The sequence below is a fragment of the Leptidea sinapis genome, chromosome 33, assembly GCF_905404315.1.
Source record: "Leptidea sinapis chromosome 33, ilLepSina1.1, whole genome shotgun sequence".
NCBI lineage: Eukaryota > Metazoa > Arthropoda > Insecta > Lepidoptera > Pieridae > Leptidea > Leptidea sinapis.
In genome coordinates this window covers 4,209,965-4,225,772 of record NC_066297.1, presented here as the reverse complement: position 1 = coordinate 4,225,772, position 15,808 = coordinate 4,209,965, and the positions used below count along the sequence as shown (strand labels likewise).

Here is a 15,808-nt window from a genome sequence, read left to right as displayed (position 1 = left end):
TATGATTCATATATTGGATGCAGCATCTTACTTACTAATTTGTTATTTATATTATAGCCATTGTAAAATACTCTATTTGATTGAAAAGAGTTGCCGTTGAATCTCTTATATTAGTTCTTCTCGCGAGCTCAACTTTTTACAAACATATGGTAAATTCATTAAAACTTTCGTGTGTCGTTATTAAATTATCTATTAATTCGGCTTTACTCACGTTTTTAGCATTCGGAGGTCCTTAATCAGGGTGAGTGTGGGGTGCGATAACGGCCCACCGTCGACCTAATTTTAATAGAGACAAGGTTTGGGCTCTGCCACCAACTTGGAAACTTGTCTTACAAAACGCGTCTCGCAATAAGACATATATTGCCGATGATCACGTAGTGGACATTGTGAGTACATTCTGTGCACCCCTGGACACCAATAGTGACATAGTGTCAGCGCCCGGCGCCCCCTGACCTGTCCAGCCGCGCCCTACGAGCACAAGTCCGCAGTAAGAGGTGGGACGTTATCGCGAACCCACCACACTCACCCTGACGAAGGACCTCCGAATGGTCCGAAACGAGTCGGTACCGACACCGACAAAAACGTGAGTAAAGCCGTATTAATTGACACTATGGTAAATTCAGTTATTTAAAAGAAATATATGTAGTGACGATTCAAAGTAGCTTAGCTTAAGCCTAATTGAATAAAGTTTATTTGACTTTAACTTTGAAAACATAAAGTATAAGACTCACTTGGGCTCAAGGTGTGCCAGCGTGGCGTCATCCATCCACTGGCAGATGTCGATGATCTTGCGCGGCTTGTGGACGGCTGGGTAAAGCTGCTCATCCAGCTCCTGCAGGTGGCAGCGGCAGTACGCGGTGGAGAGGTGCACGAACGCCTGGTTGCACAGAGATTGAACGTCGCTTTCGGTTCGAAATATATTCTTGATAATTTAATATAGTGTGTATGTGTATATATGAGAATAAATAGCTTAAATAGAATAACTTAACATCTTTTTTTTTATGGAATAGGAGGACAAATTCCACAGCTTCGTAGTACGAGGAAGAAAGCTCCTTGAAAACCGCACTGTGGCATCTTTAACTTTTTTGAACTAGAAAGCTCAGCTGAAAGATCATCACCTGTTCAATGTCTTAACCTGATTACTTGGCTCATTAACAAACGTTGCATAAAGTACGTTTGTTCTCGAATTAAAATTAAAATATATAATTGTCGTAAATATAAATGAGTATGTAATAAAATCCTCAACCAATGTCAGCTATAACTCTCTGATACTTTTCTATGGGTTTTCACTTTCCGTCAGTAAACCGCATGCCCATTTGCTCCCTCTAATAATAAAAAAACCTCCACATATAATGAGGGCATATATACCAGTAGATTCTCCATAGTTTCAGCTAGGGTTAGCAGTCGTAGTGTCCCCGTCGTGTTCATGTTGATCTCGTCTTTCAGCTTCTGGTCAAATCTGAAAATTAGTAGCAAACTGTAACATTTCCGAAGTGGACTTTCACGCACGTAATAAGTATCACTATCCCGAGAAATCGCCAAAACAGCGCATAATTAAAACCCTTAGATGTAATGCTAACGGGTTATAATTTAATTTTGGTTTCCGAGCCTTGATTACTGGATTCAGTGACACCCGTTTTATGTATCGTGATATGATATCGTATATCGTAGCTCACCTCACACACGCCGCGCCGTGGAAAATGATTTGACAGTTCTTCTGTAACTCTTGCCTGTCATCATTGGACAGCCCCAGGTCTTCCTCTAGGATATCTCCAGAAACCAGCCGGAGCTTACTGAATACCGACGGATCTTTCTTCATCAATGATTCGAACGCCTGAACGAAATAAAAATGGCTTTCTTTGAGAAAACATGAGGAAATGAGGGAGACGTTTACCTGATAGTAAGTAATTGCACTCATTACTTTGAGGCAACTAATTAGCTCGAAAATATCACTATATCCTAAAGCCTTCTCTCCACTATCGGCGATGATCTTACTTGTATGATCGTCTGTCATTGGCAAGATAAGTGTAAGTGTAAGCATACACACGATCGTCCGTGATCATTTATTGAGCGACAGTCCTTCAAGATGGACGTGGAGTTTATAGCTGCTGCTACCATTCATTTAACTTCAGTATAGAATCATTTTCTCAATTTAGTTGAAGTTGTGAAAAAAAAGGAAGAAAAGAAGATGGTGGTGTTTGAGCATTCATCTTAATAGACCAAAGTAAATATACCTATCTAAGTAAACTTATTATGTAACTTAATTGTAGTTACTAGCTTCGCTTACTGTCTACTTTCCTCTAATGAATGAATAAACGGCGATCGTGTTTTTTTTTATGGCGTGTGGGCACGTACACGCAACTACAAGCGATTCCGTTTCCCTTTGATGCGTGCCCGAAAAACCGACAAGTCACTGATCGCCGCGATCACTATGACGATTATAGACTCTGATCGGCGACTGGAAGCGAATAAGACCTCCACGTGATCGTGCTCGCGTGTAATCGCCTTTAATCGCCGATCGTGAAGAGACGCCATAATAATGCTTGCCCATTACTGCTCATTGTCAGAAAAGGCACTGCTGTGGTCTAGCCGGCAAACTGTTCAAAGAGGACTCCGAATAATATTTTATTTAATGATAATATACCTGCACCTACGCTTTCCTTGCTTCGTAATATTCATTCATAATCACGTAAGTAATGCACAAATTAAGTTTGAACTTATTTATGCTTAGTATTAAATACTTTCAAAGAGAAAAGACCGATAGTACAAACGATTATTACGATTAGTACACTATTACTATGAAATCTGCGTCAGCCGATTTTGGCAAGGTGTATGGGCGTGGCATCCATAACGCGATCAAAATGAACCAATCACATCGCTTCCCGCTAATAGCGGGAGATACAGAGCGGTATGATAGAACGGTATACGTCTAAGTTCTATGATAATTGTATTATGTCAATGCCCAGAAGCAGTAACCCTCATGATTCGGTAGCATTATACAGAATATATACCTACGCTTTAATATTTATTAAGTGTTGTTAAATTGGTGTCACCGGAGATAGGTTTGAACTACTGTATGATGTTTAACAACGGTTTTACACGATCTGTGTCTGAATGCTGTCAAGGGGAAAGCTTAACGGCCGGGCCGATTTGAACTACTACCTCTTGTGGGATTAGCACTTAGTTTGTAACATTGACTGAGCAGTGGTAAGTTTTTCCCTTAATATCATTTACAAGCGTAAAATACATTCCCGAGCCGCAGATGTGACGCCGCTTCACTCTGTCGTATTGTGGTTTTTGGGAAATATGTATCCAACGTGGAAATGTTGCCAGTATTCTTGGTACGCACCGTAATGATAGTTTTATTTTAATGTATTGTAAATATAGTTATAAGATTTGTTTTTGTTTGAATGAATAATGGTAAGCTATACACATTTTTTATATAATTAATATTTCATGTACGCAACCTGTAGACTTCAACGAGTCGATTTTGTTACAATTGAGACATTAGGAAGGTCGTAACTTCCCTAATCAAAATACTAAATGGAAATTATGTGACGCAATAAAAAATAGCTCAATTCGAGTTCCACCACTGCATAATATTAATTGGATGTGAATAATAGATACCCACGTTACTACAACACCAAACAGTTTTTCCAAATTTTGTTTTAATCACTTACTCAGTGAAAGAAATGCCAATACCTTGTTGTTGCAGAGCTCCTTGAGTCTTTCCTCTGGCGGAACTCCCTTCTTTTGCCTCATCAGAACGTAGATCACATTCAGGTCAGAACATTCTCGAAGCAGTTTCACCAGGAGAACCTGGAATGTAAAGAAATATTGTAGGTTTACGAAATAAATCCAAGGTTACGTATTTGTGACATTTTTTAATTTATTATAAAGAAACAGTTTCATCTTAAACTAATACAAAGTCCTGTAAAATTGTTTACACAGTCCTAAAACTAATTTTACAAATGTTACTGCAACAAGAAATAATATTTCAATAGTCTTTTTATATTTATTTTTGTTTGGTTCCCGTCGGATGTCCTTGTGGTAAACTATTTAACAGATATGGTATTCTTTTCTTTAAAGTTCTTTTGTAATTGTTTACTCTAGGTACTTCAATTTTGCCTGATGTCATCGAACGCCATGTTTGTGACTAATTAAGGATGGGCTATGGCCTTGAGAGGCATGGTTATTTAAGGCTAATAGATACTTGTGGTTTTTACTTATTGGGAGTATTACAAATTTCAAATAACTTATCAATAAATATCTTTATTTAACCAAAGTGGCAGTGGGCAGGGCACATTGTTCGACGGACAGATGGCCGTTGGAGCAGTAAAGTCCTCGAATGGCGACCACGTACTGTAAGACGTAGTGTTGGTAGGCCCCCACAAGATGGACCGACGATCTGGTCAAGATTGCCCAAATACGTTGGATGAGGGCAGCGCAGGACCGATCGTCGTGGAAATTAGGGCGAAGCAATTGTCCAGCAGTGGGCGTCTTCCAGCTGATGATGAATATCTTTATTAATACATACTTTCATAGTCACCAAGTCTAACAAATATGTCACAATACAGTAATAGTAACAGTTCTTTAACTTCATACTAGAACGCCCGAAACGACGCACGCACACATACACACAATTTACTCGGCCGCTAAGCAATCTTAGGGAGACAAAACTATTGAGTGCCACGCGGTACGCCTCCGAGCCTGGTCGCTGTCCGAAGTAAATTAGCTACGCTGAGCTATTCTTTGCGCGTCGTCAATGTTTTTGCGTGTACCAGCCCTAACTCTCCGCCCAGACGTAGGTATTAATTTCAAGGTGATCGCTGTGTTACGCTACTATTCTATTACTTGTATTGTGGTAAGGTGCCAGTGGGAGGTTCCTTTGCACTGGAAGCCGGCTAGATTATGGGTAGCACAACGGCGCCTATTTCTGCCGTGAAACAATAATGTGTAAACATTACTGTGTTTCGGTCTGAAGGGCGCCGTAGCTGGTGAAATTACTGGGCAAATGAGACTTAACAGCTTAGTCTTGTCTAAAGGTGACGAGCGCAAGTGTAGTGCCGCTCACAATTTTTGGGTTTTTCAAGAATCCTGAGCGGCACTATATTGTAATGAGAAAGGCGTATCAATTACCATCTGAACGTCCTGCACGTCTCGTCCCTTATTTTCATAAAAAAAAGTCACAGTGTATTTTAGGGCTCGTGAATACGGCACCGTCGCCACGTTACGCATCTATCATAATATTGTGATCAAAGATGGCCGTCTTGTAAAAGTATCATTATTATACAGTATGGATATCGTTTACAAAGTTCCTGTAATGGCTGAAATTGAATTCCCCCGGAGCTCAGAAGTATCCAGTTCTGAATACTGCCAGAGCTTTAATACTGTATAGGTGAGCCATTTTTTATGAGCATAAGGGACGAGACGTGCAGGACGTTCAGCTGATAAGACGATAAGATGTTAAGTTTCATTCAAAGTCAAAAAATCTTTATTGACTATAAAACTTTATAAGTTATTTAGTGCAAGTCAGGATGAAGTACAAAAGTTACAATAGCATTCAAATGAGTATAAAAATATTCATTAACAAAATTTAGAACATTAATTCCAACTATCTTTATCATTCAAATAATGTTTCACATTATAATAGGCCTTAGATGTCAATTTATTTTTTACGATACATTTAAATTTTTTAAAAGGTTATATTTTAATATCATTTTATTATAAAATATAACACAACCCACTTTAAAAGATTTAGCAATTTTACGGAGCCTAGTAGATGGAATTGCGAGTTTGTGTTTGTTTCGAGTATTGACACTATGTACAACACTATTCTTTTTAAATTGGCTAATATTTTTATCAGCGTATAGGAGGTTCTCGTATATGTACTGACAGTGTACTGTCATTATATTAATTTCAATAAACTATTCTCTGAATGAATCCCTTGAACGCATTTTATAGACTGCTCGAATTGCTCTTTTCTGCAGCACAAATATGTTGTCAATATCTGCAGCCCTACCCCACAATATAATTCCGTAAGACATTACACTATGAAAATAGCTGAAATATACAAGTCTAGCCGTTTCAACATCTGTCAGCTGCCTAATTTTTTTTATCGCAAATACTGCAGAGCTAAGTCGATTAGGTACATAAGTTTTTTATATGAGCACCCCATTGTAGCTTAAAGTCTAATGTAATGCCTAGGAATGTTGTCGTTTCTACTACATCAAGTTTGTCATTATTAATTTTTATAGGTGTTTGTTGGTGCTTTATATTTGGAAGTGTAAACCTTATACATTTGCCCTGTAATGTCACTAGCTACGGCGCCCTTCAGACCGAAACACAGTAATGCTTGCATATTACTGATTCACGACAGAAATAGGCGCCGTTGTGGTACCCATAATCTATCCGGCATCCTGTGCAAAGGAGACTGGTAAAACTGGAATCACACCGAAAGGTTCTTTACTGGCTGTTTGTAATACAATTATATATAATATAATTTCTGTATATGAAAATAGAACTCGCCAAGGTTAGGTTACATTTTTTTAGGTTACGTTTTTTGACGACCTGTATAGCCGAGTGGTTAGCGATCCTACCTTCTGAGCTAGAGGTCCCGAGTTCGAATCCCGGTAGGTGCAAGCATTTATATGATGAATATGGATGTTTGTTTCCGAGTCATGGATGTTTAAAATGTATTTATGTATGTTTAAGTAAGTATATTGTATTAAATATATCGTTGTCTTGTAACCCATAACACAGGCTATACATGCTTAACTTGGGGCAATCTAATTTGTGTAAATAGTAAGTCAATATTATTATGCCAATATTTATTAAAGTTTGTAAGATTTTCTTTTGTCTTTATATTGTGATTTGAAATTTTGTCTCTTTTTTCGGTTAGTTAATTAGACGAAGCTTGAGTCGAGAAATAATGTTAAAATAATATATAAAGCAAATATAAGTAATGAATTTTCCCCGAGGTAAGTTTTAAATATAAAACTAAACTGAAAACTTTAATAATTTATACGTCTAGATAGAGTCTCTTGCCGTTAGACAACCGATAAAAACAGGCCAGGAATATTAGTTTAGTGTGCGTGACAAGCTACGTCTTACACTCGCGATTTGTATGACACTTTTTCATTTAAATTTGATGATCTTTTTCATGACATTTTTTTTTCAATTCATTTCAATTTTATTGGAAATAGTCGGGTACTTACGGCCGTTCCCAATATACTATCTACAGATAGAGATAAATTACTACCTTTTACTGTCAGTAATTAGCTGTCAATAATCTGAAGCTGTCCCAATATACCCGATAAGTCATTTTTATCGCCTTATATATTGGGACGCGCGAATAGCAATTTCCATACAAACATCTATCGCTGGTAAGCTATACATCGTCCCATTGACAGACAGCGTGTACGGATAAGGTGAGTTACCGTCGATAAGTTTATTGGGACAGAAAAATAAACAAAAGTTTCGATTTTTATTTCAAGTTAGAGATAGACTGAAAATTGGGAATGACCGTTAGTGTCTGTCTTGTCTGAGTTTCACGGTTTTGTGACATCAAGTAAATTCAATATAAAATAAAATAAAAAAAAAACTTTTATTACACACTTATAAATAACTTAATATGTTTTGTAATAATTTGCAATTGAACATATTATTTAACTAGCTGACCCGGCAAACGTTGTTTTGCCATATAAAGTATAATTCACGGTAGTTTTGTAAGTAATAAAATATTGCCTATATTATAGCCTGTACATCATTTTGTTCTATTGTCTATAGTTTTTGCAGCGCACGCAAAAATAGGTTTTCGATTTTACACCTTGAGTTACAAAATAGCAATTTAATTACGGATCCCTAATTTTGAAAACAAAAAACATAGTCTATAGCCTTCCTCGATAAATGGACTACCCAACACTGAAAGAATCATTCAAATCGGACCAGTAGTACCAGAGATTAGCGCGTTCAAACAAACAAACAAACACTGCTGCTTTATAATATTAGTATAGATATAGTTAAAGTATAAAAATATTATGAGTAGCTCCGAGCTGGTTTCGTTAATGGAGAGACAGATAGGTTGTCCGTCGATATCTTGTAATATATTGGTGAAATGAACATTGTACGGAGTCATGGGCCTATAATTTATTTATGAAGTTCGCAGGTCGATGACCGAGTTCAACAAAACAATTGCATTTACTATAATATTAGCTTTTGTGAATATTTCACTTGTTAATATAATGAAACACGCACAGTGCCGGATTCACTACAACAAGAAATGTTTACCAAGACAACCGATTAATAAAATATATTCAAATAATTACTCTAGAACGAATGTGAAACAATACGGTCCTTATAATAGAATATCTACAACATTCTATGATATCGACGATCATGACGTTGACATTTTTCACGACACGTTTAAGTCATTTAGAAATAAAGTTTTAGAAAAAATAACGACCACAGTAGATAATAGTTTGTATTAGATTGTTAATGACTTATTAATTCTTACTTTTATTTTTTGTAATTTCACACTTACCACTTTATAATTATTTACATTGTGTAGTTTATAGAATTAAGATTTATTACTAAGTAACTTAATTTTTTCATAATTAAAATGTTGAATGTACCTAATTAGAATAACCAACCTAGAATTAGTATGTAAGTGCAAATCATTTGTTAATGTTAAGTTGAGTTATTGTTGGTACATCTTACATAAATAAATAAATAAATAAAAAAAGAAATTGCTACGCGCCCGCGCTCTCCGCATATTTAAGCCCACTTATCTCTGCCTGAGCGTAATTTATTGAGTGAAACTTCTTAACATGTGGTTTTTACTTAATGTATAAACAATACTAATTTAATTTTATATATTTTTTTTAATGTATAATAAAGTATAAACGTATTTATACGTATAATACATTATAAGTATATATATGGCAACCAGATAAACTGGATTGATTTATATAATACTTGTTTACTATCTGTGGCAAGACACTAAAACCATGTTTGTTTATAATTAAAAAGTAAGATGTGTTGATTAGTTAGTTAAATATTATTATTAGTTAGTTAAGTAAATATTGTATCACTATCATAGTTTTAATATTACACAAATAAAATTTGAAAAATAAAATTTTATGAACGATGCGGGATTCGAACCCACGACCTCCGGCGTTCCGTGCCGGTGCTCTAACCAACTGAGCTAACCGTTCCAGTACCGCCTCGTTATGGGGCAGGCAGGGGCAGGGGCAGAGGCGGGCGAATTTTTGTAATCGCTCATTTCACTAAGCGCCCCCGCCGCCCGCACCTGTCTCAGTCCCCTTTGTCGTCATACCCCCGCGCGCCTGTACCCCGCAGGCGAGGACTCAGATAAACGATCGGCCTATAGTAATACATATTAGTTTTTTACACAGACATGGATCCAAATAGATGCCGCGAGTGTATGTACTTCGCGTGTCAAAAAGAGGAGCAATCCTTTGACGCTTTTATTTTATTTTTTATTATGATTTATAATACATTGCCGATTTTAGTAATAAGCAATACCGACCGGCGGCGACGTGGGGCGGGTCGTTCCCTTCCCTAAAATATGGTCGAGGGAGGTGATGGCTGGTCCATGCGTCATGCTCGTGAACGGGTGCTACTCGTGGTGGCTGGATGATCTTGTTACCGGGAGGTCTGCTTGATTTGTTTTTTTTTATTATTATTTCCTTTAAAGTTATTATATATTTTATTTTATGAAATGCTCACATAATGTCTCTATTTATTTACGGTATGTGTGGATTGATGCATCTACTATACTCAATAACTATTGTGTTTATAAGTATTAATTTACTTTTTTTCCTTTTTTGTTTTTCAGTTTTTGACATTTGTGTATTTTTGTTGCGTCACTTTGCATATATTGTAATTGAAATGATTTGTAAAACAATTAAAATGTTTACTTTACTTAAAAGAGTGGCAATGAGTTTCTTGCTACTTCTTCTCATTAGCTCAACCCTTTACGAAGTAGCGGTAAATTCAATAAGAAAAAAAATATTTTTATTTTTTGACATTCATAAGTGTCATTTCTGTGACCTACATGAATAAAGAGTTTTTGATTTTGAATTTGACTATTGATGTACTGAAAACATGAACTAATGATGAGGTAAGTGGCTAAACGTTAGGCTCGATGCACTGCACTTAATGACGTCACAGTAGGCACAAAAAAATGCACGCTTGGTTTTCATACAGACGGAGGGATTTGCGTTATCTAGTTGGTTCTATATCTGTGGTTTTTTACAAGTTATGTTTTTGATGGCATCTCATTTATTTTTTTCTTTTCCGGTACATTTTACTTCTTGAATACCAACAACGAATATTCTGAAGGCCTTATTTTTGTAGATAGTCTTCCTCTTTTTATTTTCCGGTACTACTTTGATATTACAATTCTAGATTAGTCTGGACTTAAAAGTCTTATTGTGTTCACAAATTGAAAATTCATGCACTTTAATACTTCCAAAATGGACATTTATTAGATGTAAGCCGCCGACTGGTAACTCTCGAAATTGCCACGCACGGACGAGTAAAAAAAGAAGGACTCCGCGCCGTGATATTAGCAAGTGAAGCACCGTTATGCTAGTGTGTGTGCGGTTACGGGGGATACTAGTTACACATTTTTTTCCCTTAAATATCATATATGGCCACAAATACTTATATAGTATCGTTTTTACACTTTTTCACAACGCACGACGGCATTTTTAAATATTTTATTGAGACGCAAACTGATCTGTCACAGACGATGACAATTCTCATAATGGCCGCCTATCGGGCTGTAGTAGTGTAAGTGTGTGCGTGGGGCTATGTATTTACACGCTAATCGGCTTATTTTGGTGCTACAGTGTTATGTAAGGTGACACGGAGTCCTTATTTTTTTACTAGTCCGTGTTGCCACGTAAGCATACCACACGAACACCAACTGCATAAATAACTTTGTAATCTCATATTAATATTATATATGCAGTTGGTGTAAGGTCTAGAATACCGAAATTTGTGAACTATTTTAGTTTTTCCTTGACTTATACATTAAACACTAAACACACTTTAAGTTAAAAATCTATCCGCAAGTTGTAGATAGCATTCTTAAAATTTGTGTTTCATTAAAATATATAATACCGTAGCTTTCTTTTTCATTTTGACAGTCAAAGATAGCATGTGATTTAATGTTACATTATTTTCAATAATAATAATATTGACACACATTTTACACAAATTATCTTGCCCCAAATTAGGAATATATAACCTGTGTTATGGGTTGCAAGACAACGATATATTTAATACAATATACTTACTTAAACATGCATAAATACATATAAACATCCATGACTCGGAAACAAACATTCACATCCATATTCATCATGTAAATGCTTGCACCTACCGGGATTTGAACCCGGGACCTCTAGCACTAAGCTAGGTAGGATCGCTAACCACTCGGCTATACAGGTTGTAAGTCATGTACCAGGTAACTCAGAGATTGTGTATTTGAACGAAGCTAACAATGCTTGGCTAAATATTGCAAACATTCAAAATTTACCAGACGATTTAAAGTGTCAAAAAGCATGGGACGCACTTCTTTGTAAGTCAGCCTTTGATGATCTTTTGATCTCATCTACTGACATAACAGAGCGTGCTCGTCTTTTGGCCGTGACACAAAATGAGTCGGGCTTTTGGTTACAAGCCTTGCCTTCTGCGCCGATTGGAACGCTACTTGATAATATGACATTGTCAATATGCGTATCACTCCGGCTAGGTATAAAACTGAATGAACCACATCAATGTAGATGTGGCGTTCAGGTAGATGCTCTTGGACGCCACGGGTTATCCTGCCTAAAATCGGCAGGCCGTATCAGTCGTCACGCCAGCGTTAATGAAGTCATCCGCAGGGCATTTGCTGCTCTTAATATACCAGCTATTTTAGAGCCAAATGGTATTAGTATTATGGCAAGCGTCCTGATGGAATGACGCTGGTGGCTTGGGCACGGGGAAGGTGTGGGACGCTACTTGCGTCGACACTCTGGCTCCTTCTCATGTCCAAGTTACGTCAGTTGGTGCTGGGGCTGCTGCTTCGACTGCCGAAGACAGCAAGCGTCGCAAATATGTTGGTCTCAGTGAGTCATACATCTTTGTGCCGTTTGAGACACTTGGCCCGTGGAGCCCAGAGGCGCGGAGAATGTTCAAAATACTGTCTTCGCGCCTCAATAAGGCTACTGGAAACCCAAGCGCTGGCAGCTATTTCGGTCAACGGATCAGCCTTGCTATCCAACGCGGTAATGCTGCCAGTATTCCTGGTACGTTTCCACGTAATGATAGTTTTAATTTTATGTAGTCGTAGTATTGTAAATATAGTTATAAGATTTGTTTTATTTAATATAAGTGTTTATTGACAAGAAAACATAAATCATTTGTATATCGTGCGTATACAACGCCTGCTTGCTTGCCGAAAATTCAGGCTTCTAGTTTTATCCACAACGAAGTTATATTATTAGGTCGAGAATAGCCTGAATGAACTACTTCGAGAAAAGGATGGTAAGTACTGTATTGGTGGTAGAATTTGGCATTAAAAAGACTTACTAAGGAATCTATTTTGATGACTTTCATAAAACGAACTTACCTTTCCAACAAAGCCTGTTGCTCCGGTCACAAGAATGGACTTTCCTTTGTAAAATTCCCGCACCGTGGTCGCCATGATACCTGCGTATACAATAACATTACATTAACTACTCAGTTTTGAAATGGAAGACCGAAAGAGCCTTAGAGTTTCCTAATAGGCTGGCTGGATGAACGATGAACACAGAACATACACTTTTATAACACCCGATGAACGGCAAGAGTTTCATTATAACCTTTACTTTTATTATAACTGTCACTTTACCATCTTTTTGCTCTTAATAGTGATTTTCATTATTTTATCTACACCCACGCTTTAAATCCTCTATTAAATATTCTGAAACAGTTAGCTTATTGCCAACATTAAAACACCCAATGTTCTAATAACAATTACATCACCCAAACGAGTGTTGTAATGTTGTACTGAATTTCATAACAACACTCCTATGTTTTTTTTCGATCCCTTCATGCGCAAAGAATTTCAATAGACAGCCACATTCTTAGTGCTCGATGCCTGGTATCTGTATGAATTTCAAAAAAAGAACATTTTCGTTTACGCGCGTTCCACTCTACCAGAAGTCGCGCGCCGTAAAAAAAAATTGGTTATTCTAATCCCCGCCATTTTTATTGTTTTGTTTACAAAAAATGAGCGATTCATTTTAAACGCTGCAAAAGAACATTATATTCGAGTGAATTTTAATTATTGCACCATACAAAATGTAAATTACTACTAAAATAAATAATTGTTTCATTAATACTTAGTTTATTTGTATTTAATTAGTAATTAATGATATTAGGTTAGTACTAGGGCTGGTGTTTTAATGTTAGCAGTAAGCTAACTGTTTCAGAATCTTTTAGAGGATTCATATTCTGGGTGTAGATAAAGTCTTGTATGCAACTGTTGATAATTAGGTATTAAAACACTCATGTGATACTAATATCACATTCGTGTTTTAATACCCCTTATTACATAACAGTTGCACAAATAACTAATAACACTAGAAATAAGAGTTTGCTTGTAACTAATTCTAGTAGGCTTCATAAGATACATAATAAATTTAAGGGTAAATACACTTTTATAAAGTCCTAGTCACTGTTCAGGTATTATCTATAAATAAATTTAAATGTTTTATTTAAAATAGCACTGTGGTAAATCCTACTACTCCACAGCTGAATATCTTATTCTAAGTGATCGGACAGCCTATGACTAGATTATGATTATTTTATAGCAATGACAGTACTATATTTTATTAAAAAGAGCGCAAAAAACGAATGCTGGGAGAGTTTCTTGCGCCGCTTCTCTCTCAGAGCGCCATTTGTTTCCGAAGCGGGAGTAGTATCTAGTGTATTAGAATTGACATCAAAAAGAATTGTAAAGGAATCAAATTTAAGAAAAATAAATGCCATTAACCTCTAAGAAGCTTATTAATGTTTTAAACTACGTATCCGATTCAGAAGTACGTTTTGTTACAAGTGAGGAAACTTGATTTCTGCATGAGTCCCGGTTTGTTAACTCATGGAGGCCATACACGCTACGGTCTACCGGAGAGGTAATCTGTGCAGGTATGCCTGCGTAGGTCAACCGAACAATGGTAGCGTGTATGGGGACGTTCCGGTGTATCGGAGCGGTCTTCAGTTCTCTTTGCGATGGCATCGAATATGGACGATGACACGCTGGCGTTGCTAGGTCTTGCTTTAATTTTGAAGAAAAATTATACGAAAAACAAGCGAAGAAAGTGGTGTAAGCATTGGTTATTGAAAAGGAAAACATATAGTCATGTTAATTTAATAAATGAATTGAAATTTGAACCAGAAGATTTTAAAAACTATCTTCGAATGGACGAGAAATTTCTCTCAATTTTTCTATTAGTAATTTATAAGCAGCTTCTTTTTTGTCTCGATTATGGTAATCTTTGTTTTTAATTTGCCAAAGACATGGATTACTTCTATACATTTCGATAAAATCTTCAAGGATTTTTTTAGTTGAATCTGGTGGCGCCATTTTCTGGCAATAAGATGCGAGCGATGAGACAACCGTCTGAAAGAAACACTAGGAAACAACTGACTCGACCTGCGCAGGCGACCGGAGTACACGCACACACGCACAGGTACACCGTACGGTGTCACTCGAAAGAATCGATTTTCGATCTTGCGCCGGTCGCCTGCGCAGGTTCAAAAACCTGCACAGGTCTATTCCCACACACATTCTGGTCTACCTGCGCAGGCATAACGTGCACAGATTACCTCTCCGGTAGACCGTAGCGTGTATGGCCTACATCAGATCGAGGGCGCGGGTCGACACAGAGACGAATAGAAATGACAAGTAAAAGTAATGATAGTTTTAATATAATGTAATCATAGTATTGTAAATATAATTATAAGATTTGTTTTGTTTCATAAAGACTTATTATAAAAATACATAAAATTACAACATAGAGATTAACCCCCTTATTCTTTTTTTTTTTTTATGGAATAGGAGGACAAACGAGCGTACAGGTCACCTGGTATTAAGTGATCACCGCCGCCCACACTCTCCTGCAACACCAGAGGAATCACAAGAGCGTTGCCGGCCTTTAAGGAAGGTGTACGCGCTTTTCTTGAAGGTACCCATGTCGTATCGTCCCGGAAACACCGCACAAGGAAGCTCATTCCACAGCTTCGTGGTACGAGGAAGAAAGCTCCTTGAAAACCGCACTGTGGAGGACCGCCACACATCCAGATGGTGGGGATGATATCGTAACTTGTGGCGTGTCGTGCGAAGGTGAAATTCGGCGGCAGGAATCAGGTTGAACAGCTCTTCGGAACACTCCCCGTGATAAATGCGGTAGAAGACACACAATGAAGCGACGTCTCTACGCAACGCCAAGTGATCCAGCCGTTCACAGAGTACTGGGTCCCCGACAATTCGAGCTGCTCTGCGTTGCACGCGGTCAAATGGATCGAGCTGATACTGGGGAGCGCCAGACCAGAGATGACAGCAATACTCCATGTGAGGCCGGACCTGCGCTTTGTAGAGCGCTAGAATGTGGGCCGGCTTGAAGTATTGCCGTGCTCTATTTATGACGCCCAGTTTCTTTGAAGCCAGTTTGGCTTTGCCCTCCAGATGGCCACGGAATTGGCAATTGCTCGAGATTTCGAGACCCAGTATTCCGATACTAGGCGAGGC

General features: G+C 37.5%; 3 protein-coding genes across 3 annotated transcripts in view; 2 read left to right on the top strand and 1 right to left on the bottom strand.

Moving 5' to 3' along the window:
• The window catches only part of LOC126974656 (putative fatty acyl-CoA reductase CG5065), a 467,988-nt gene that overhangs the window by 74,597 nt on the left and 377,583 nt on the right, over positions 1-15,808 (top strand). The gene's annotated exons all lie outside the window — the stretch shown is intronic.
• Positions 1-15,808, top strand: part of LOC126974617 (putative fatty acyl-CoA reductase CG5065) — a 252,713-nt gene that overhangs the window by 103,757 nt on the left and 133,148 nt on the right. The window lies entirely within an intron of this gene.
• The window catches only part of LOC126974658 (putative fatty acyl-CoA reductase CG5065), a 47,007-nt gene that overhangs the window by 13,373 nt on the left and 17,826 nt on the right, over positions 1-15,808 (bottom strand). Inside the window, exons 2-6 of the mRNA XM_050822200.1 lie at positions 12,647-12,726; positions 3,703-3,819; positions 1,677-1,834; positions 1,369-1,459; positions 732-877 (exon numbers count right to left, since the gene is read on the bottom strand). Coding sequence (XP_050678157.1) covers positions 732-877; positions 1,369-1,459; positions 1,677-1,834; positions 3,703-3,819; positions 12,647-12,726 — 592 coding nt within the window. The remainder of the gene's footprint in view (positions 1-731; positions 878-1,368; positions 1,460-1,676; positions 1,835-3,702; positions 3,820-12,646; positions 12,727-15,808) is intronic.